This window comes from Salmo salar, chromosome 21 (genome assembly GCF_965601325.2).
Source record: "Salmo salar chromosome 21, fSalSal1, whole genome shotgun sequence".
In the NCBI taxonomy this organism is placed as follows: Eukaryota; Metazoa; Chordata; class Actinopteri; order Salmoniformes; family Salmonidae; genus Salmo; species Salmo salar.
Window position 1 is genome coordinate 10,647,086 of NC_138311.1, and position 22,158 is coordinate 10,669,243.

General features: G+C 40.7%; 1 protein-coding gene across 1 annotated transcript in view; it reads left to right on the forward strand.

Moving 5' to 3' along the window:
* LOC106581664 (ly6/PLAUR domain-containing protein 1) overlaps nt 1-18,604 on the forward strand; it is a 58,387-nt gene extending 39,783 nt beyond the window's left edge. The window contains exon 3 of the mRNA XM_014163865.3: nt 16,073-18,604. Coding sequence (XP_014019340.1) covers nt 16,073-16,329 — 257 coding nt within the window. The 3' untranslated portion in view covers nt 16,330-18,604. The remainder of the gene's footprint in view (nt 1-16,072) is intronic.
* Nucleotides 18,605-22,158: the final 3,554 nt, after the last annotated feature.

The window sequence follows — 22,158 nt, forward strand, 5'->3', positions numbered from 1 at the left end:
TGTTCTTCGGCTTGCAAGCCTCCCCCTTTTTCCTCCAAACATAACGATGGTCATTATGGCCAAACAGTTCCATTTTTGTTTCATCAGACCAGAGGACATTTCTCCAAAAAGTACGATCTTTGTCCCCATGTGCAGTTTCAAACCGTAGTGTGGGTTTTGGAGCAGTGGCTTCTTCCTTGCTGAGCGGCCTTTCAGGTTATGTCGATATAGGACTCGTTTTACTGTGAATATAGATACTTTTGTACCGGTTTCCTCCAGCATCTTCACAAGGTCTTTTGCTGTTGTTCTGGGATTGATTTTCACTTTTCGCACCAAAGTACGTTCATGTCTTGGAGACAAAACGTGTCTCCTTCCTGAGCGGTATGACGGCTGCGTGGTCCCATGGTGTTTATACTGGCATACTATTGTTTGTACAGATGAACATGGTACCTTCAGGCGTTTTGGAAATTGCTCCCAAGGATGAACCAGACTTGTGGAGGTTCACCATTTTTTTTCTGAGGTCTTGACTGATTTCTTTTGTTTTTCCCATGATGTCAAGCAAATATGCACTGAGTTTGAAGGTAGGCCTTGCAATACATCCACAGGTACACCTCCAATTGACTCAAATTATGTCAATTAGCCTATCAGAAGCTTATAAAGCCATGAAATCATTTTCTGGAATTTTCCAAGCTGTTTAAAGCCACAGTCAACTTAGTGTATGTAAACTTCTGACCCACTGGAATTGTGATACAGTGAAATTATCTGTCTGTAAACAATTGTTGGAACAATTACTTGTGTCATGCACAAAGTAGATGTCCTTAACTGACTTGCCAAAACTATAGTTTGTTAACAAGAAGTTTGTGGAGTGGTTGAAAAACGTGTTTTAATGATTTTAAACCTAAGTGCATGTAAACTTCCGACTTCAACTGTAAATAATAGCTATAAGTAGAATACATAAAACAACTTAATCATGGCCATAAGGCGTGCCTCCCTGGCAGTCACCACCTTCTTCAGCTTCTCTTCCCTCTCCCTCCGCTCTTCACGCTGCTGTGCAGCCTCCGTCCTTTCGGCGTTCTTTCGGCGTCCTTTACAGCTGCCAACCTTCCATCTTCTCCATGTCCTTCAGCATGGCCATCCACTCTGGTTCCTTATTCTTTTTATTAGGAGGACTGAAGGATCCCACCTCCACATCTGGACCTTTCTGGGAGGGAGAGGAGCCCACAGCCACACACTGGGGGGAGGATGAGATGATGACCGGTGGGGTGATGGAGTGGCAGCCCCCCAGTGCCTCATCGATCACCGCATATCACTTCCAGGATACGGCTGTGGCCTCCCCTCCCTCCGTGCTGACTCCGGTGGGGGGAGCTTTCAACTTCTGAAATGATGGAAAAGGATAGCTTTCAGCAACTAAAATTGCATAACATGAACATCAGATAAACGGACGTGAGAAATCAAGACACCGTAACAAAAAAAGTCCTGTCTTTTACAGTTAATTACTGTAAATGTACAGTATATTCACTGTCTCAAATTTACAAGATGATACTGTCAATATAAAAACCAGTAAGTTACAGTATTTTATGAATTTACAGAATTCCTGGCAGCACAGTAGAACCTTTGTTTAGGAGAACTACAGCGAAAATACAGTACATGTACGTATCAGTCTAATGTATATTACCACACAAATATGGAGTCTGTGGACACGTGAATGACCGGTATATTTTTATTTAAGGCAAAAGGAATAGGCTGGACCACAAAATGAGCTATGCAAAAGGACTCTAGACAATAACATCCAAATGAGCATATAATTACTTGCTTGCCTTCTCCTAAAATAATACAATAGGATGTTGGCCTTTTCAAACAAAGACACGGAGCCTTTTCGAACATAGGCATTGAAGTCATCCATTCCAAAACATGTAAATCTGTTAATCAGAACTAGAGTAAATACAGATGCAATGGTTGCCTTGCTCTTGACTGCCCCTCTCCTCTCGTGTGTGTTTATATTTGTCCTATTTCACAAGTTTGTCATTTATACATGTGTATTGTAAATGAGTTTTTTGCGTCTCTCACTCTCCCTGAGACTCCCTCAGAGAGTGTGGTCATAGCCAGGGTTAGCCATTATGAACGGCACCGCTGCAGCAATTATGGTTAACTTCTCTAGGGCCGGCGGGACGAAATCGTCCCACCTACGTAACAGCCAGTGGAATCCTGTGGCGCGTTATTCAAATACCTTAGAAATGCTATTACTTCAATTTCTCAAACATATGACTATTTTACACCATAACAGGTTAAAGACAAGACTCTCGTTAACCTGTTAGGGCTAGGGGGCAGTATTGACACGGCCGGATAAAAAACGTACCCGATTTAATCTGGTTACTACTCCTGCCCAGTAACTAGAATATGCATATAATTATTGGCTTTGGATAGAAAACACCCTAAAGTTTCTAAAACTGTTTGAATGGTGTCTGTGAGTATAACATAACGATCCTTTTTGCCCAGGTCTCCCCTAAGTTCAACCCAAAATTCAGGCACTGAGAGAAACAATAACAAAGCATATACATACAGTATGTTACTTCAACCAATAACATTCAAATGAGCATACCCCTTTTTCCACATTTTGGTGTTACAGCCTGAATTTAAAATGGATTAATGTCGAAGTGAAATTTTTGTTTTTAGAATTTTATACAGATGAATAATAAATGAAAAGCTGAAATGTCTTGGTCAATAAGTATTCAACCCCTTTTGTTATGGCAAGCCTAAATAAGTACAGGAGTAAAAATGTGCTTAACAAATCACAAGTTGCATGGACTCACTCTGTGTGCAATAATAGTGGTTAACATGATCACCCTATCTCTGTACCACACACATACAATTATGTGTAAGGTCCCTCAGTTGAGAAGTGAATTCCTAGCACAGATTCAACCACAAAGACCAGGGAGGTTTTCCAATGCCTCACAAAGGTCACCTATTAGTATATGGGAGAAAATAAAAAAGCAGACACTGAATATCCCTTTGAACATGGTGAAGTTATTAATTACGCTTTGGATGGTGTATCAATACACTTAGTCACTACAAAGATACAGGTGTCCTTCCTAACTCCGTTGCCTGAGATGAAGGAAACCGCTCAGGGATTTCACCATGATGCCAATCAATGGTGACTTTAAAAGAGTTACAGAGTTTAATGGCTGTTATAGGAGAACTGAGGATTGATCAACAACATTGCAGTTACTCCACAATGCTAAACTAAATGACAGCATGAAAAGAAGGAAGCCTGAACAGAATAAATAAATATATATACAGTGGGGAGAACAAGTTTTTGATACACTGCCAATTTTGCAGGTTTTCCTACTTACAAAGCATGTAGAGGTCTGTAATGTTTATCACAGGTACACTTCAACTGTGAGAGACGGAATCTAAAACAAAAATCCAGAAAATCACAATGTATGATTTTTAAGTAATTAATTTGCAAGAAACCATAGACATTTTCCAGCCAAGGAGAGGACTCACAAAAGTCAGAAATAGCGATTAAATGAATCACTAACCTTTGATCTTCATCTGGTGCCACCCCCAGGACTCCATGTTACACAAATGTTCGTTTTGTTCAATAAAGTCCCTCTTTATGTCCAAAAGCCTCTGTTTAAATTGGCGCGTTATGTTCAGTAATGCATTGTCTCAAATATCATCCGGTGAAATTGCAGAGAGCCAAATCAAATTACAGAAATACTCATCATAAACATTGATGAAAGATACAAGTGTTATACATAGGATTAAAGATAAACGTTTTGTTAATCCAGCCACTGTGTCAGATTTCAAAAAGGCTTTACGGCGAAAGCACAACATGCGATTATGTTAGGACAGCACCTAGCCACAAAACACCATGGAGACATTTTCCAGCCAAGGAGCTGACTCACAAAAGTCAGAAATCGCAATTAAATGAATCACTTACCTTTGATCTTCATCTGGTGGCACCTGTTTATACAGGTAATAAACTGAGATTAGGAGCACTCCCTTTAGCTTCCCTGGGCTAGCAAGCGTCCTACCCTAGTCAACAGCCAGTGGAATCGCGTGGCGCGAAATACAAATACCTCAAAAATGCTATAACTTCAATTTCTCAAACATATGACTATTTTACACCATTTTAAAGACAAGACTCTCGTTAATCTAACCACATTGTCCGATTTCAAAAAGGCTTTACAGTGAAAGCAAAACATTAGATTATGTCAGGAGAGTACCCTGCCAAAAATAATCACACAGCCATTTTCAAAGCAAGCATATATGTCACAAAAACCAAAACCACAGCTAAATGCAGCACTAACCTTTGATCTTCATCAGATGACACTCCTAGGACATTATGTTATACAATACATGCATGTTTTGTTCAATCAAGTTCATATTTATATCAAAAACCAGCTTTTTACATTAGCATGTGATGTTCATAACTAGCATACCCACTGAAAACTTATGGTGAATTTACTAAATTAGTCATGATAAACGTTCACAAAATACATAACAATTATTTTAAGACACTAACAGCTTACAGACGGTAGACAATTAAGGTCACATTTATGAAAACTTAGGATACTAAAGAGGCCTTTCTACTGACTCTGGAAAAATATCAAAAGAAAGATGCCCAGGGTCCCTGCTCATCTGCGTGAATGTGCCTTAGGCATGCTGCAAGGAGGCATGAGGACTGCAGATGTGGCCAGGGCAATAAATTGCAATGTCTGTACTGTAAGACGCCTAAGACAGCGCTACAGGGAGACAGGATGGACAGCTGATCATCCTCGCAGTGGCAGACCAAGTGTAACAACACCTGCACAGGATTAGTACATCCGAACATCACACCTGCGGGACAGGTACAGGATGGCAACAACTGCCCAGTTACACCAGGAACGCACAATCCCTCCATCAGTGCTCAGACTGTCCGCAATAGGCTGAGAGAGGCTGAACTGATGGCTTGTAGGCCTGTTAAGGCAGGTCCTCACCAGACATAACCGGCAACAACGTTGCCTATGGGCACAAACCTACCGTCGCTGGACCAGACAGGACTGGCAAAGTGCTCTTCGCTGACGAGTCGCGGTTTTCTTACCAGCGGTGATGGTCGTATTCATGTTTATTATCGAAGGAATGAGCGTTACACCGAGGCCTGTACTCTGGAGTGGGATCGATTTGGAGGTGGAAGATCCCTCATGGTCTGGGGCGGTGTGTCACAGCATCATCGGACTGAGCTTTTTGTCATTGCAGGCAATCTCAACGCCGTGCGTTACAGGGAAGACATCCTCCTCCCTCATGTGGTACCCTTCCTGCAGGCTCATCCTGACATGACCCTCCAGCATGACAATGCTGACAATGTCCGGGAACTTGCAGGCGCCTTGGTGGAAGAGTGGGGTAACATCTCACAGGAAGAACTGGCAAATCTGGTGCAGTCCATGTGGTACTTAATGCATCTGGTGGCCACACCAGATACTGACTGTTACTTTGGATTTTGCCCCCCTCCCCCCTTGTTCAGTCACACATTATTCAATTTGTGTTAGTCACATGTCTGTGGAACTTGTTCAGTTTATGTCTCCGTTGTTGAATCTTGTTATGATCATACAAATATTTACACGTTAATTTTGCTAAAAATAAACGCAGTTGACAGTGAGAGGACGTTTTCTTTTTTTGCTGAGTTTGTTTTTACACAGTGAGCCCTTCAAGGATGTCTCAGCCAGCTCCGAGATGACAGTTACAATAACTATAGAATATTGATTGCTTGTGTTGAAATACATTGCAGTGCCTTTATTAAACCACAGTAGATGTTCTAGCCACATGCTTTTTTGGGGGGCTAGTTTGCGAAGGCCATTGAGTAGGGGTGTCTGCTTCTCTGCCTTAATGGCACAGCAGAACTCTCATGTAAAAGTTAAATCCTACCGATCCACACAAGGGTTGAGATGTATGATTGTTTGCTGCTGTTCCTGCAGCCAACCATAGCATTTCTCATTAGTGTTTGGGAGCACTTAGTCTGTGGGCAAAGAGTAAAAAATGGACCATCTCAACATTATATTTTAGACTGGGTAGTGCTACAGACACTTTGGAGTTCCACTCTGAAATTGGAATGAAATCCCTCTAGCGGAAAAATGGTATAAACAAGATTGCTTCTGAAATCTTTATGGTCGTTCATGCAATATGAATTGAGTGTTTCACCGTTGCCTTGTGTTGTGAGATTTATTGTAATGATATTGACCAAACATACCCAGCTCATCAAACACACACTTTTTGAGTTACAACTGCATTACTGGTGGTATGGAATACAATCATAATGCATAATATATAAAGGTGTAGTGGCACTGTGACTTTAAAGCGTGTTAACCCTCGCAAGGCTGCCGGCCCAGACAGCATCTCTAGTCGCGTCATCAGAGCATGCGCAGACCAGCTGGCTGGAGTGTTTCCGGATATATTCAATGTCCCCACATGCTTCAAGATGTCCACCATTGTTCCTGTACCCAAGAAAGCAAAGGTAACTGAACTAAATGACTATCGCCCCATAGCACTCACCTCTGTCATCATGAAGTGCTTTGAGAGACTAGTCAGGATCTTATCACCTCTACCTTACCTGACACCCTAGAATCACTTAAATTTGCTTATTGCCCCAATAGATCCACAGACCATGCAATCGCCATCACACTGCCCTATCCCATCTGGACAAGGGGAATACCTATGTAAGAATGCTGTTCATTGACTATACATGTAGCTCAGCATTCAAAACCATAGTACCCTCCAAGCTCATCATTAAGCTTGGGGCCCTGGGTATGAACCCCGCCCTGTGCAACTGGGTCCTGGACTTCCTGACGAGCCGCCACCAGGTGGTGAAGGTAGGAAATAACACCTCCACTTCGCTGATCCTCAACACAGGGGCACTACAAAGGTGTGTGTGCTCAGCCCCTTCCTGTACTCCTTGTTCACCCATGACTGCGTGACCACGCACGCCTCCAACTCAATCATGAAGTTTGCAGACGACACAAAAGTAGTATGCCTGATTACCAACAATGACGAGACCGCCTACAGGGAGGAGGTGCCAGGAAATGAACCTCTCACTCAGTGTCAACAAAACAAAGGAGCTGATCGTGGACTTCAGGAAACAGCAGAGGTTGCACTCCCCTATCCACATCGACAGGACCGCAGTGGAGAAGGTGGAAAGCTTCAAGTTCCTTGGCGTACACATCACTGACAAACTGAAATGGTCCACCCACACAGACAGTGTGGTGAAGAAGGCGCAACAGCACCTCTTCAACCTCAGGAGGCTGAATAAATTTGGTTTGGCACCTAAAACCCTCACAAACATCTACAATTGAGAGCATCCTGTTGGGCTTTATTACTGCCTGGTACGGCAACTGCACCACCCGCAACCATAGGGCTCTCCAGAGGGTGGTGCGGTCTGCCCAACGCATAACCAGGGGCAAACTACCTGCCCTCCAGGATACCAACAGCACCCGATGTCACAGGAAGGCCAAAAAGACCAAGGACAACAACCACCTGAGCCACTGCCTGTTCACCCCGCTATCAGCCAGAAGGTGAGGTCAGTACAAGTGCATTAAAGTTGGGACCGAGAGACAGAATCTGTTTTTCAATCTCAAGGCCATCAGACTGTTACTAGCACCTTAGAGGCTGCTGCCCTATATACTTAGACTTGAAATCCCTGGACACTTTAATAATGGAACACTAGTCACTTTAACAATGTTTACATATTTTACATTACTCATTTCATATGGTTATACTTTATTCTATTTTACTGCATTTTAGTCGCCCCGACATTACTCGTCCAAATATTTATATATTCTTAATTCCATTCCTTTACTTTAGATATGTGTGCATTGTTGTGAAATTGTTAGATATTACTGCACGTGTTGGCCTAGAAACACAAGCGTTTCGCTACACCCGCAATAACATCTGCTAAAAAATTAGCTTTTATTTTATTTGACTTCTAATCTAAATGATGGCAAACAGTGCATTGTTGTGAAATTGTTAGATATTACTGCACGTGTTGGCCTAGAAACACAAGCGTTTCGCTTTGTATCGTATACAAAGTTCAGGAGGATACATGCAGTCATCCATATTATTGAAATAATATCTTAAAAGGATGTTATGCATATTTCTATGATCTCACGAAGTACCAATTATTGGACATTAGGTACGTACATCAAACACAAGGTGACAGTTTGAATTGTTCTTGAATTTAGTTTATTTCATGTTGTAGCCTGACAATAGAAAACAAACTATTGCATACTTCTCTGGTTGCTATGCTGTCATGGACTACTCATCGAAGATCTTATTTTTTTCCAGAACTTTTCAAAAACTGTTATGTTTACCTGCTTAGGATGCCACTGAGATGACATATGTGGACAAAGACCTTTAATTGGAATTATGTCACTGCCTCAGTTTCCACTTTTATAATGGAAAGGCACCGTGACAGTGTAAACTCCATGGTTGAAATGGCACACAAATAGGAATGCTAGATGGGCTTTCTGAGACAAGGTGTCAGCTGAGCACTTTCTCGGCACCAACATTTGTTTTGACACAATGTTCAAAGGTTTGCTAGCACCGGTAGTATTTATACTTTGACATTCAGGCATGTATGTAGTCTATTGGGCTTGACTAACACCGACGTCAACACTTTTGTAGGTGCACATTTTCTTGTTTTCTGAATGGTCGCGTACACACTGAGATTTGAGTTTTCTGTATTTTGAGTCGTGACCGTTTTTCCTTGAATTAGATTACGAACAACTCATGGGTCTGTTTACTTGCAATATGACATTGTTGCCTATACAGTGAAATGATAACATAACACAGTAACCTGTTAGACATTAACACTAAATGGAAAATAACCATCAGACAAACAATTTTGTTATACCTGGCTAATTTTAAATTAGATCCTAAGTGGGGAAAAAAAGTATTTTAATATATCAAGTTTACTTAAATATACAGAAATAAGAAATGTCCTCTCACTGTCAACTGTGTTAATTAACATAAGATTCAACAACTGAGACATAAACTGAACAAGTTCCATAGACATGTGACTAACAGAAATAGAATAATGCGTCCCTGAACAAAGGGGGGGGGGGGGGGTCAAAATCAAAAGTAACAGTCAGTATTGGGTGTGGCCACCAGCTGCATTAAGTACTGCAGTGCATGCATCTCCTCCTCATCGACTGCACCAGATTTGCCAGTTCTTGCTGTGAGATGTTACCTCACTCTTCCACCAAGGCACCTGCCAGTTCATGGACATTTCTGGGGGGAATGGCCCTAGCCCTCACCCTCCGATCCAACAGGTCCCAGACGTGCTCAATGGGATTGAGATCCGGGCTCTTCACTGGCCATGGCAGAACACTGACATTCCTGTCTTGCAGGAAATCACGCACAGAACGAGCAGTATGGCTGGTGGCATTGTCATGCTGGAGGGTCATGTCAGGATGAGCCTACAGGAAGGGTACCACACGAGGGAGGAGGATGTCTTCCCTGTAACTCACAGCGTTGAGATTGCCTGCAATGACACAAAGCTCAGTCTGATGATGCTTTGACACACCGCCCCAGACCATGAGGTACCTTCCACCTCCAAATCGATCCCACTCCAGAGTACAGGCCTCGGTGTAACGCTCATTCCTTCGATAATAAACGCAAATCCGACCATCACCCCTGGTGAGACAAAACTGTGACCCGTCAGTGAAGAGCACCTTTTGCCAGTCCTGTCTTGTCCAGCGACGGTGGGTTTGTGCCCATAGGTGACGTTGTTGCCGGTGATGTCTGGTGAGGACCGGCCTTACAACAGGCGTACGAGCCCTGTCCAGCCTCTCTCAGCCTATTGCGGACAGTCTGAGCACTGATGGAGGGATTGTGCGTTCCTGGTGTAACTGGGGCAGTTGTTGTTGCCATCCTGTACCTGTCCCGCAGGGGTGATGTTTGGATGTACCGATCCTGTGCAGGTGTTGTTACACATGGTCTGCCACTGCGAGGACAATCAGCTGTCCGTCCTGTCTCCCTGTAGCTCTGTCTTAGGCATCTCACAGTACGGACATTGCAATTTATTGCCCTGGCCACATCTGCAGTCCTCATGCCTCCTTGCAGCATGCCTAAGGCACATTCATGCAAATGAGCAGGGACCCTGGGCATCTTTCTTTTGGTGTTTTTCAGAGTCAGTAGAAAGGCCTCTTTAGTGTCCTAAGTTTTCATAAATGTGACCTTAATTGCCTACCATCTGTAAGCTGTTAGTGTCTTAATGACCGTTCCACAGGTGCGTGTTCATTAATTGTTTTTTTTCATTGAACAAGCATGGGAAACAGTTTTAACCCTTTACAATGAAGATCTGTGAAGTTATTTGGATTTTTACGAATTATCAATGAAAGACAGGGTCCTGAGTTTATAAATATACTATCATTACATTTCAACACACTTATTAAATGTGTAATTTATATTCATTGTCTTTTGGTATACTATGTTCACAATCATTAAACTTAAACCCACTCATTCAATGGATGTGATGGTAGAACTGAGGATGGATCAACAACATTGTATTGACTCACATTTAATGATTTAAATGAGTGAAATAATACAAATATACAGAATAAATGCAAAGTCTTATGTTTGGGGCAAATCCAACACATCACTGAGTAACTGCCAACTTATTTTCAAGCATGGTGGTGGCTGCATCATGGTATGGGTATGCTTTACATAGGCAAAATACTGGGAAGTTTTTCCAGATAAAAAGAAACGGGATGGCGCTAAGTACAGGCAAAATCCTACAACAGGACACCTACAGCACCCGATGTCAAAGGAAGGCCAGAAAGGTCATCATGGACAACAACCACCGTAGCCACTGCCTGTTCACCTGCTATCATCCAGAAGGCGCGGTCAGTACAGATGCATCCTAGCTGGGACCGAGAGACAGAAGCTGTTTTTCAATCTCATGGCCATCAGACTGTTAAATAGCCATCACTAGCACAGAGGGGCTGCTGCCTATATACACAGACTTGAAATCATTGGCCACTTTAATAAATGGAACACTAGTCACTTTGATGTCACTTTAATAATGTTTGCATGTCTTGCATTACTCATCTAATATCTGTATATACTGTATTCTATACTATTCTACTGTATCTTAGTCTATACCGCTCTGACATTGCTCGTCCATATATTTATATATTCTTAATTCCATTCCTTTACTTAGATTTGTGTGTATTGGGTATATGTTGTGAAATTCTTAGATATTACTTGTTAGAAGCACAAGCATTTTGCTACACCCGCAATAACCTCTGCTAAACACGTGTATGTGACCAATAAAGTTTGATTTGATTTGAATTCACCTTTCAGCAGGACAGTAACCTGCAACACAAAGCCAAATCTACACTGGAGTTGCTTACCAAGAAGACAGTGGAGGTTCCTGAGTGGGTTCAGGTTACAGTTGTGACAAAAATCTGCTCGCTTTAAATTTGCTGTGTATGCATGAGCACCAACATCTAGACAGAGCTTGAAGAATTATGAAAATAATGAAGGGCTAACATTGCACAATCCAGGTGTGTAAAAGCTCTTAGAGACTTACCCAAGAAGACTCACCGCTGTAATCGCTGCCGACGGTGTTTCTAGCATGTATGCAATGACAATTTTAGTTACTTAATTTCTATCAATCTTTTAAATAGAAATCTTCCACTTCGACATTCAAGTATTTTTGTGTAGATTGTTGACAAAAATTACAATGAAATCAATTTTAATCCACATTTTTAACAACATTTGAATAAATCGAAGGCGTATGAATACTTTTGGCAGGCACTGTACTTTCTGAATTCCTGTTCAGATGAGTGCAGAGAAAGTTGACAATAACGGTTGTTTATTGCACTCCTGAGAGTATACTTTTTCATATCTCAAGAAAATATACTTAAATATACTTTTTTGAAAGTATACTTATGTCCACAAAATATATTTAAAGTATATTTTCAGAAACATGTGCACAAAAATGTGCATATTCCCCAGCATCCTTTTCTACAGCTGAAATTTTGATTTATAATACATTGTTCCTCATATTTAGCTTATTCAATATATCATAGTAGGGATAGTTTCAAGTCTCAATTAAACATTTGTCATTTTGCGAGACAGTGTTTTTTATGTGTCTTTTCAAACTTATTGTCATCTGAAATGAAGTCTCCCTATAGGCACAGACATCAGTTCAACGTCTAGTTTAGATTTTTATTCGGTTGAGTTGTCAACTAACGTCAATTCAACGTGAAATAAACAAAACATTTCACCATGTCATTGGATTTAGGTTAAGAGATGGGTGAAAGAAAATACTAAATTCCTTTACCGTTGATTACTTTTTGCAAATCCAATCAATTTTCCAAGTTGATTCAACCATCACATTTAATTTTTTGGTTGAAATGACGTGGAAACAACGTGTGTGACAGAATGAACTGTGGTTCGTCAATAGATTGTGTGATGGTGACAGGTGACAAGGGTTTAGGAGTTTAAATGAAAATGATAGAAATTCACCCACTCAGCTGCTTTTGCCAGGATTGGAGTCCGAAATATGCCGCCACTAAGTACCACAGGAATTCTCTCGATGTGAGTTAAATACAAAGGTAAGTCAACAAGTTTTTTAAAAAGATGGCTTTAATAAACTGGGTCATCTTTGGTACGGAGTCTGTAGCTGCAGGATACTTTCTATTCAGGAGAACAGATTATTTGACGGCCATCTTTGATAGCCGTCAAATAAGGGCAAAAGGTCTTATGATACGTTTTGATAGACTTTTTTGGGAAGTAAAAACAGGTCTGCTATAATGATAGGTAGCTGTAATGATATTCGTATGGACAAAATAATGCTATTTTGAGAAAATATAAATGGTGAACTGACAGGAAATGAAAACATGTTTTTTGAGTACTGGAATGAGTACTGGAATAAAATATCTATTGTTGCCCCTTTCAAGTCAAATTTCAGATGCCTTGTTTACTTGCTAGTCTCCCCATAGAAAAGGAGAACGCTATTGTCTTGCATTTAAGCACAGCGTTCCACCACCTGACAGCTCTGCATGTAACTTACACTGATGTGTTCGTCCTGTAAAGATGTGAGTCAGGTTTGATGACCCAGTGTCTTTGTGGTGTGGTAGGATATCCCCTTGTTTTTAGCCCACAAAGCCATAATGTTGTAGGCTAAACTTCATCTGTTCAGAATTGAATGTTTGATACCAGTTGGGGAGAGAAGTGGATTTACAATAGCGTCTTTAAAAATAGCTGCCAACTGTGAACCATTTCTTTACGACATTGTTTTGCGTTTTAGCAGTGGCAATTATAGCATGTAAATCTTCGTGGGGCAAACTCAAAAAAAGGGTTTTAGATGCATGCCAGCAAAGCCACAACACTAAACAATACATTAATTGCACTATAACGGTGGCAAACGGTGTCCACAATCTGTTAGGGCCTACTTAAAGCTGTCCCAACAGCAGAGTCCAAACTGCAGGTCCAACACCTTACCACTGTTACACCTGGCTATCAGCGGAGCTTTGTCTGGCAGTGAAATAGTAAAAACAAACAGCTGTACATTTTTTATTTAACCTTTATTTAACTAGGCAAGTCAGTTAAGAACAAATTCTTATTTATAATGACGGCCTACCCCGGCCAAACCCGGACAACACTGGGCCAATTGTGCGTCGCCCTATGGGACTCCAAATCACGGCCAGTTGTGATACAGCCTGGATTCAAACCAGGGACTGCAGTGATGCCTCTTGCACTGGGATGCAGTGCCTAAGACCGGTGTGCCACTCGGGAGTGATATGGCTGACTTGCTTAAACAAATGTGGTTTCTACTGACAATTGAGATGTACAAACTTTGGCATAAGCAGACGACGAGCTGATAAGAGGCGGATAATCTGTCATTTCGATTAAGACATTAATGAGCGAGCTAGGATGGACGTAGTCAATTTAACTACTTGTTCAGCACTTTGAAATGTACAGCGACAGAATTCGGAACATTGGCCAGTCTTACAGTATTCTCCCTGTACACCAAGTCTGAACAGTAGGCTAAATTATCAGGGGAAAAGGGACCAAATTATTAGGGTGAGGCACATGGGCTACTAACAGCTTACTACACAACATATACTTAGAATTAGTTTGTTACCTATAGTATACATATCTCCCTGGCATATTACATAATTTATGCTGCAGCATACAATACATGTTTGGACTCACGTTGTGCTGTGCTCACTTGAACAGGAAGGTGGTGTGGCGGTCCTTCGTTGGCAAATTCTGTGATCAAAGCCTGTCATTCTTTGGATTTATGGTGCTTTCAAGACAACTGGGAACTCGGAAAAAGGTTGAAGCATGACCTTAGGGATCTTCAGGTCAGAGGTTTAGAAAGAGGCCCGAGTTCCCGACTTGGAATTCCTAGTTGGATGACAGTTCAAAACTTTTCCATTCGGAGCTTGTTTTTTTCAGAGTTCCCAGGTGTCTTGAACTCACTGAAGTCTGTGATTTCCGAGTTTCTAGTTGTTTTGAAAGCAGCAGAAATCATGCTGGATTGACAGCATGGCCAATGTTGAATGTTTATCCTTTTAAGCTTGGAAAAGAGAACCTTAAACCCAGATTTGGACCACACATCCACTCCACTGAATAGCAGGCTAGCGATTGCTTTGCAATGCTTTCAGCTAGCCACTGGTTCCTTCCAAATCACTCATTGTTGAATTTGCGATTTCTAACTTGTGTAATGTTTGTCCAATGGCCGATGACCGATACGTTTTGTCTTCATAATTTGTCTTCATATGACAAGGATTGAAAAGGATTTGTCGACTTAATTTATGATGATGTTTGCCTGCTAAGATTTTGGAAGTATAATGTTGAGTCCAGTCCAATCAAAGCTACTGTAGATATAATGTGATTTGAACACTGAGCTAATCATGGTGCAACGAGAACATTACTAACCCCTATGCTCCGTATTTTCTGCTGGCTGCCCCACCACTACAGAAAGCACTGAGCTAGGCTGAAACACCTGCATTTTGGAGCTGCCTTATTCAAGAAAGCAAATAAGCATGTTTGTATGCGGCTTTGTTAACAAAAATGTTTTTCATTGCTTGCAAACTGATATGTGACACGTATTAATGCCAAAATAACATGCAAAACATGTAAAATATGTATTTATTTTTAGCTAAACAGGTGGGGCTCAAAACAGTGGCGAGCCTGAATGACGGGTCGCTCCTGCGTGTTAGGCATCTCCCTATTACTGAATTTCATGCTTTGCATGTACTGTTAACAGTGGTTAGTCCCCCATAAGTATCAGTCTGATATGGCAAATTGTCTTTCCTACATTGTATGCCACAGGTCTACATGTACATTGAGGTCAAAAAGATAAGCATTGTCCTCTCACAAAATTATTACACTACAACAGACTGTGTAGCAAATTAATCCTGACAAAATGTTTTACTAAATCATTCTCAAGAGCCTGATATCATGAACATTGCAGCATCATTCTTGATAGCCGCAAGCCACAGGCAGCATCTGGGTAAATCTCTGGAATGTAGAATGCTGAAACATAAGTCATGTTGCGCTTGTTTGTAATTAGCATAGCCGGACACAGAACATCACACAGGCATGTGACAAAAGTTAGAGAAAAACAAACATTTTCAAAACAATTTTGCCTAGAGAAGTAATGAGATTATTGTGTTGGTTGTTCAAAAGTAAATAACGCCATCATCCCAAGTTTGTGGGCACGTCCCTACATCTACCTAGCAGAGTGGTATCTGCATTCGTTACAAATGCCGGACTTTGTGCTTCACTATGAGCAGCCAAATACACAGGAAGTCGAAACTTCTCGAATCGTGCAATGAAATTAAAATGTGTTTGTTCTAGGCTGTGGTTACGATCATTTTTATGTTTATGATAAAACGTAATAATGTTAATATAGTAATGACTATATGCCGTGGCTGAGCCAGAGTGAAGTTTCCCTTTAAATAGCATTTATTAGTTTTACTAGCTCTGTGTATCCTCAAATTTAAACAAGTGACGGAGTGCCACTCCCCCGCGCTCTGGCAGCACTACACCCGTGCTGCGCAAACAGCATCTAATGGCCACATTTCTGTTCTTGTTCCAGGGAAGCACTACCGCAAGTCCTGCGCCTCGTCTGGGGCCTGCCTCATCGCCTCCTCTGGCTACCAGCAGTTCTGCACAGGGAAACTCTACTCGGTGTGCATCAGCTGCTGCAACACTCCCCTCTGTAATGGACCCCGTCAGAAGAAACAGAGTTCCAGAAACAGAGTTCCCTCTGCCTCCTCGTCCCTAAGCCCACTACACAGCCTCTCCCTCCTTTTTCTTCCCTTCCTCCTGCACCCACCCTCCATATTCAGCTGAGAGCGTACGATTGGCTGGTTTGGTCTCATCAAGACTGTGGTTCAAATTTTTTAGGCTTGCCTGCCTGTACGGTGTCCATATCGTCAATGGATATATGACGCTGTCCTAACATAGACACTGTATTTAGATTATGTCCTAATAAGGACAGCAACTAAAGGTCGAGGGTCATTGATTGAAGAAAGGTTCTGAAGGAACCTCCCAAATATGTTTATAGTGTCAGTCATATGCACCACATGAAAGGACTTTGGCGAGTGGAAGTGAGGTGGCCATGGAGCAATATCACTTCGAATGGGTCACATTTTGTTCTGTGGACTCTATGGGGCTGATCTTTACATTGCCATCACTGATCGACAGATATTGACTTGCCAACTGAGGGCACTACAAGGTAATATGTACAGTTGAAGTCGGAAGTTTACATACACCTTAGCCAAATACATTTAAACTCAGTTTTTCACAATTCCTGACATTTAATCCTAGTAAAAATTCCCTGTCTTAGGTCAGTTAGGATTACCACTTTATTTTAAGAATGTGAAATGTCAGAATAATAGTAGAGAGAAGGATTTATTTCAGCTTTCATTTCTTTCATCACATTCCCAGTGGGCCAGAAGTTTACATACACTCAATTAGTATTTGGTGACATTGCCTTTAAATTGTTTAACTTGGGTCAAACGTTTCGGGTAGCCTTCCACAAGCTTCCAACAATAAGTTGGGTGAATTTTGGCCCATTCCTCCTGACAGAGCTGGTGTAACTGAGTCAGGTTTGTAGGCTGCCTTGCTCGCACACGCTTTTTCAGTTCTGCCCACAAATTTTCTATGGGATTGAGGTCAGGGCTTTCTGATGGCCACTCCAATACCTTGACTTTGTTGTCCTTAAGCCAGTTTGCCACAACTTTAGGAGTATTCTTGGGGTCATTGTCCATTTGGAAGACCCATTTGCGACCAAGCTTTAACTTCCAGACTGATGTCTTGAGATGTTGCTTCAATAGATCCACATAATTTTCCTGCCTCATGATGCCATCTATTTTGTGAAGTGCACCAGTCCCTCCTGCAGCAAAGCACCCCCACAACATGATGCTGCCACCCCTGTTCTTTCTTCACGGTTGGGATGGTGTTCTTCGGCTTGCAAGCCTCCCCCTTTTTCCTCCTAACATAACGATGGTCATTATGGCTAAACAGTTCTATTTTTGTTTCATCAGACCAGAGGACATTTCTCCAAAAAGTACAATCTTTGTCCCCGTGTGCAGTTGCAAACCGTAGTCTGGCTTTTTTATGGCAGTTTTGGAGCAGTGGCTTCTTCCTTGCTGACCGGCCTTTCAGGTTATGTCAATACAGGACTTGTTTTACTGTGGATTTAAATACTTTTGTACCTGTTTCCTCCATCATCTTCACAAGGTCGGTTGCTGTTGTTCTGGGATTGATTTTCACTTTTCACACCAAAGTACATTCATGTCTAGGAGACAACGCGTCTCCTTCCTGAGTGGTATGACGGCTGCGTGGTCCCATGGTGTTTATACTTGCGTACTATTGTTTGTACAGATGAACGTGGTACCTTCAGGCATTTGGAAATTGCTCCCAAGGATGAACCAGACTTGTGGAGGTCTACACATTTTTTTCTGAGGTCTTTTTCTTTAGATTTGAGATTTTTCTTTAGATTTTCCAATGATGTCAAGCAAAGAAGTACTGGGTTTGAAGGTAGGCCTTGAAATACATCCACAGGTACACCTCCTATTGACTCAAATGATGTCAATTAGCCTATCAGAAGCTTCTAAAGCCATGACATCATTTTCTGGAATGTTCCAAGTTGTTTAAAGGCACAGTCAACTTGGTTTATGTAAACTTCTGACTCACTGGAATTGTGATACAGTGAATTATAAGTGAAATAATCTGTCTAAACAATTGTTGGAAAAATTACTTGTGTCATGCACAAAGTAGATGTCCTAACCGACTTGCCAAAACTATAGTTTGTTAACAAGAAATTTGAGGAGTGGTTGAAAAACTAGTTTTAATGACTCCAAGCTAAGTGTATGTAAACTTCCGACTTCAACTGTATATTTGTAGATGAGCTGGAAGAGGTATATTTGTACAGTAAGGGCTCTATTCAATCGGTATCGCTGAAGCGCTAAATTTTGCGTGCTACTGTACAAATGTTAATTTCTGATTGAGTCTCTGCGACAACGGGAATGTTGTCTCTAATTGTGAATCGTGCTATAAAGCTGAACTGGACTACAGACACAAGATGAACAAAAACACAAATAAACCAACAAAGTGGACCATTTTTTGGATTACGGCATCTATTTTAGGAAGTCGTCAACGCTGTCAGTGGTTAGTTATGGATGCCATGCAAATCAATGGAAAATAATACTTTGGACACAATGTACAATGCAGTCACCAGGTCATGATGAACAGTGTTGAGAACATTTTGTGAATGTGATAATATGAGTTACAGTATGGAGAAGTGTTTCTCTTGTCAAGGAAACAATTCACTGTAATCAACACATCCAATACAAACATTTTCCAATGTTCCAACTTTTTAAATGTACAGTATGAGATGAAACTGGTAAAAATGATCTTGACTGTGCTTTGACTGCATGTAATATGTTAGACTCTTCACGTCTTTAGACTGTAGAGGCACCACACTTACAAATCAGCTTGTGACAGATTGTTGCAGTCTTTTTTGGAGGATACACTGTATTCCTCTCCGATTGAGAGGAATACAGTGATCGAGAAGAGAGCTTAGTGGCTCTCCTTGGGTTCAACTTTTATGGTCACCTTGAAGTCATTCTTGACTGTATTTGACTCACCACATCAAATCTACTTCATAACCGAAGCCAAGAAACATATTTAGTCACGTTTATCAAATGAAATTGTATTTGTCACATGCGCCAAATACAACAGGTGTAGACCTTACCATGAAATGCTTACTTACAAGCCCTTAACCAACAATGCAATTTTTAGAAAATAAGAGTTAAGAAAATATTTACTGAATAAACTAAAGTAAAAAAAGTTACAATAACGAGGCTATATACAGGGGGTACCGGTACTGAGTCAATGTGCGGGGGTACAGGTTAGTTGAGGTAATATGGGGGGGATCAATGCAAATAGTCTGTGTAGCCTTTTGATTAATTGTTCAGCAGTCTTATGGCTTGGGGGTATTTTGCAGCTATCAATAAAGTGCAGAAATTGTCCAAACTAATGTGTAAAAGCACATTGCTTTTTGTGAGCATGAGTCTAATATACTGTCTAATATACACTAATGTAGGCTTCAATATAAAGGAAACTTTAGATTACTTTTAGATTTGCACTTTATTCCTTTTATAAATCCATTTTCATTGCATGCGCGCTCCTTTGCACTTTTTATCGATTTGACGCTATTATCCATGCATTTTCATAATGTGACCACATGCCTACGGTAGGTTACCATATTGAGGTTCCGTTAGTGAATTATCACTGATCAATGATTTGGAGGAAAGTAAACCACGTCGTTCTCCCTGCATGTCACTTTTTTTCTTGTTGGTACTGTTTAGGTACAGTATATACTAAAGTTTATTTTCAAGTCAAGACTACAATAATATAAAGACAACGTACACTACTGTTCAAAAGTTTGGGGTCACTTAGAAATGTCCTTGTTTTTGAAAGAAAAGCAAAAAAAATTGGCCATTAAAATAACATCAAATTGATCAGAAATACAGTGAATACATTGTTAATGTTGTAAATGACTATTGTAGCTGGAAACAATGGAATATCTACGTAGGAGTACAGAGGCCCATTATTAGCAACCAGTGAAGAGGCGACTCCGGGATGCTGGCCTTCTAGGCAGAGTTCCTCTGTCCAGTGTTCTTTTGCCAATCTTAATCTTTTCTTTTTATTGGTCAGTCTGAGATATGGCTTTTTCTTTGCAACTCTGCCTACAAGGCCAGCATCGCAGAGTTGCCTCGTCACTGTTGACGTTGAGACTGGTGTTTTGCTGGTACTATTTAATGAAGCTGCCAGTTGAGGACTTGTGAGTTTCTTAAACTAGACACTCTAATGTACTTGTCCTCTTGCTCAGTTGTGCAACGGGGCCTCCCACTCCTCTTTCTATTCTGGTTAGAGACAGTTTGCGCTGTTCTATGAAGGGAGTAGTACACAGCGCTGTACGAGATGTTCAGTTTCTTGGCAATTTCACGCAAGCCTTCATTTCTCACAACAAGAATCGACTGACACGTTTCAGAAGAAAGGTATTTGTTTCTGGCCATTTTGAGCCTGTAATCGAACCCAAAAATGCTGATGCTCCAGTCTAAAGAAGGCTGGTTTTATTGCTTCTTTAATGAGCACAGCAGTTTTCAGCTGTGCTAACATAATTGCAAAATGGTTTTCTAATGATCAATTAGCCTTTTAAAATGATAAACTTGGATTAGCTAACACAATGTGCAATTGGATCACAGGAGTGATGGTTGCTGATAATGGGCCTCTACGCCTATTTAGATATTCCATAGAAAATCTTCCGTTTCCAGCTACAATGGTCATTTACAACATTAACAATATCTACACTGTATTTCTGATCAATTTGATGTTATTTTAAAGGACAAAAAATGAGCTTTTCTTTCAAAAACAAGGACATTTCTAAGTGACCCCAAACTTTTGAACAGTGGTGTATGTAAATATACATGCGTAAAGAACAAACTTGTCCAGACCTGTTTGGATAATGCATTGCGTCATTTGGAGATACACTTTGTAGCCTATTCTACTCTGTGCATTAGGGCCTAAGTGTAATTTTTATTTATACAGTGCAGTAATTATACTTTGTACACACACCAGATACTCAGCTCGTCTGTGTGGTGATTTTTTTTTTTATGGATGGGAGAGATACTCTGAATATTTATTTGTACGGCTGTGGACAGGTCGAGGTTATCGGGATAGTAGCCTCGCACTGGGCACAAACTGATTGAATCAACATTGTTTGAAAGTAATTTATCAACGCATTGTGACGTTGAATCTGCTTGGCAAATGTACTGGATTTGAAAAAAGTATATTTAGGCCTATAAAGCATTTGCAAAGCCATCAACAGCTATTGTTTCAATTCACTCCAGAATTCAACTATAAATAAACAATACAATAGGCCTAAGATTTCAAGTTCTGGTTGATTTTAAATTGAAGGATATTTAATTGTTTGGTTGTCAGTGCAACCAAATATCAACAGTTAAAGAATATTTAAATTGCATTTCAAGTTTGATTTGACTTAGTCCTATTCTTTAACTTAGGTTTTTGGTTGAGATGGAGACATGAATTCAATATATCAATGATATATTTGTAGACAAACTGGAAATAAAGCCAGACTAAGTCGGTGGCACAAATGGTACTATCCAAGCAGAAGATGCAGCTCCTTCAAATGTTGATATTTGGTTAAATTGACATCAAAACACAATTCAATATAACTTATGAAATTCAATAAATAGCCTACTAACTTGTTAACCCGTTATTTGTTGGATTAACGTCTCCAACTCAACCAAAAACAAAGGTTAAAGAATGGGATTAAGCCAGCGGCTCAGATGGTACCATCTAAGCAGTAGATAAATCTTCTTTAAATGTTGATATTTGGTTGTGTTGTTAACCAAACGCAATTCAATATTACTTTTGTAATACAGAAAGTAGTCTAAAATTAAGACTAATGTAACATTCAACCTTAAAATGAGTAACACATCCATGGACACATTTTGAGGTCACTCATAATTATTATTTTCTTCTAATGTAGTCACATAAAGCGCGCATGTTCATGATAGCATGCATAGGTCATCGCAGGTCTGTGAAAATCTTCACAGTTGCTGTAATAATCTGCAGAGAATCTCAAAG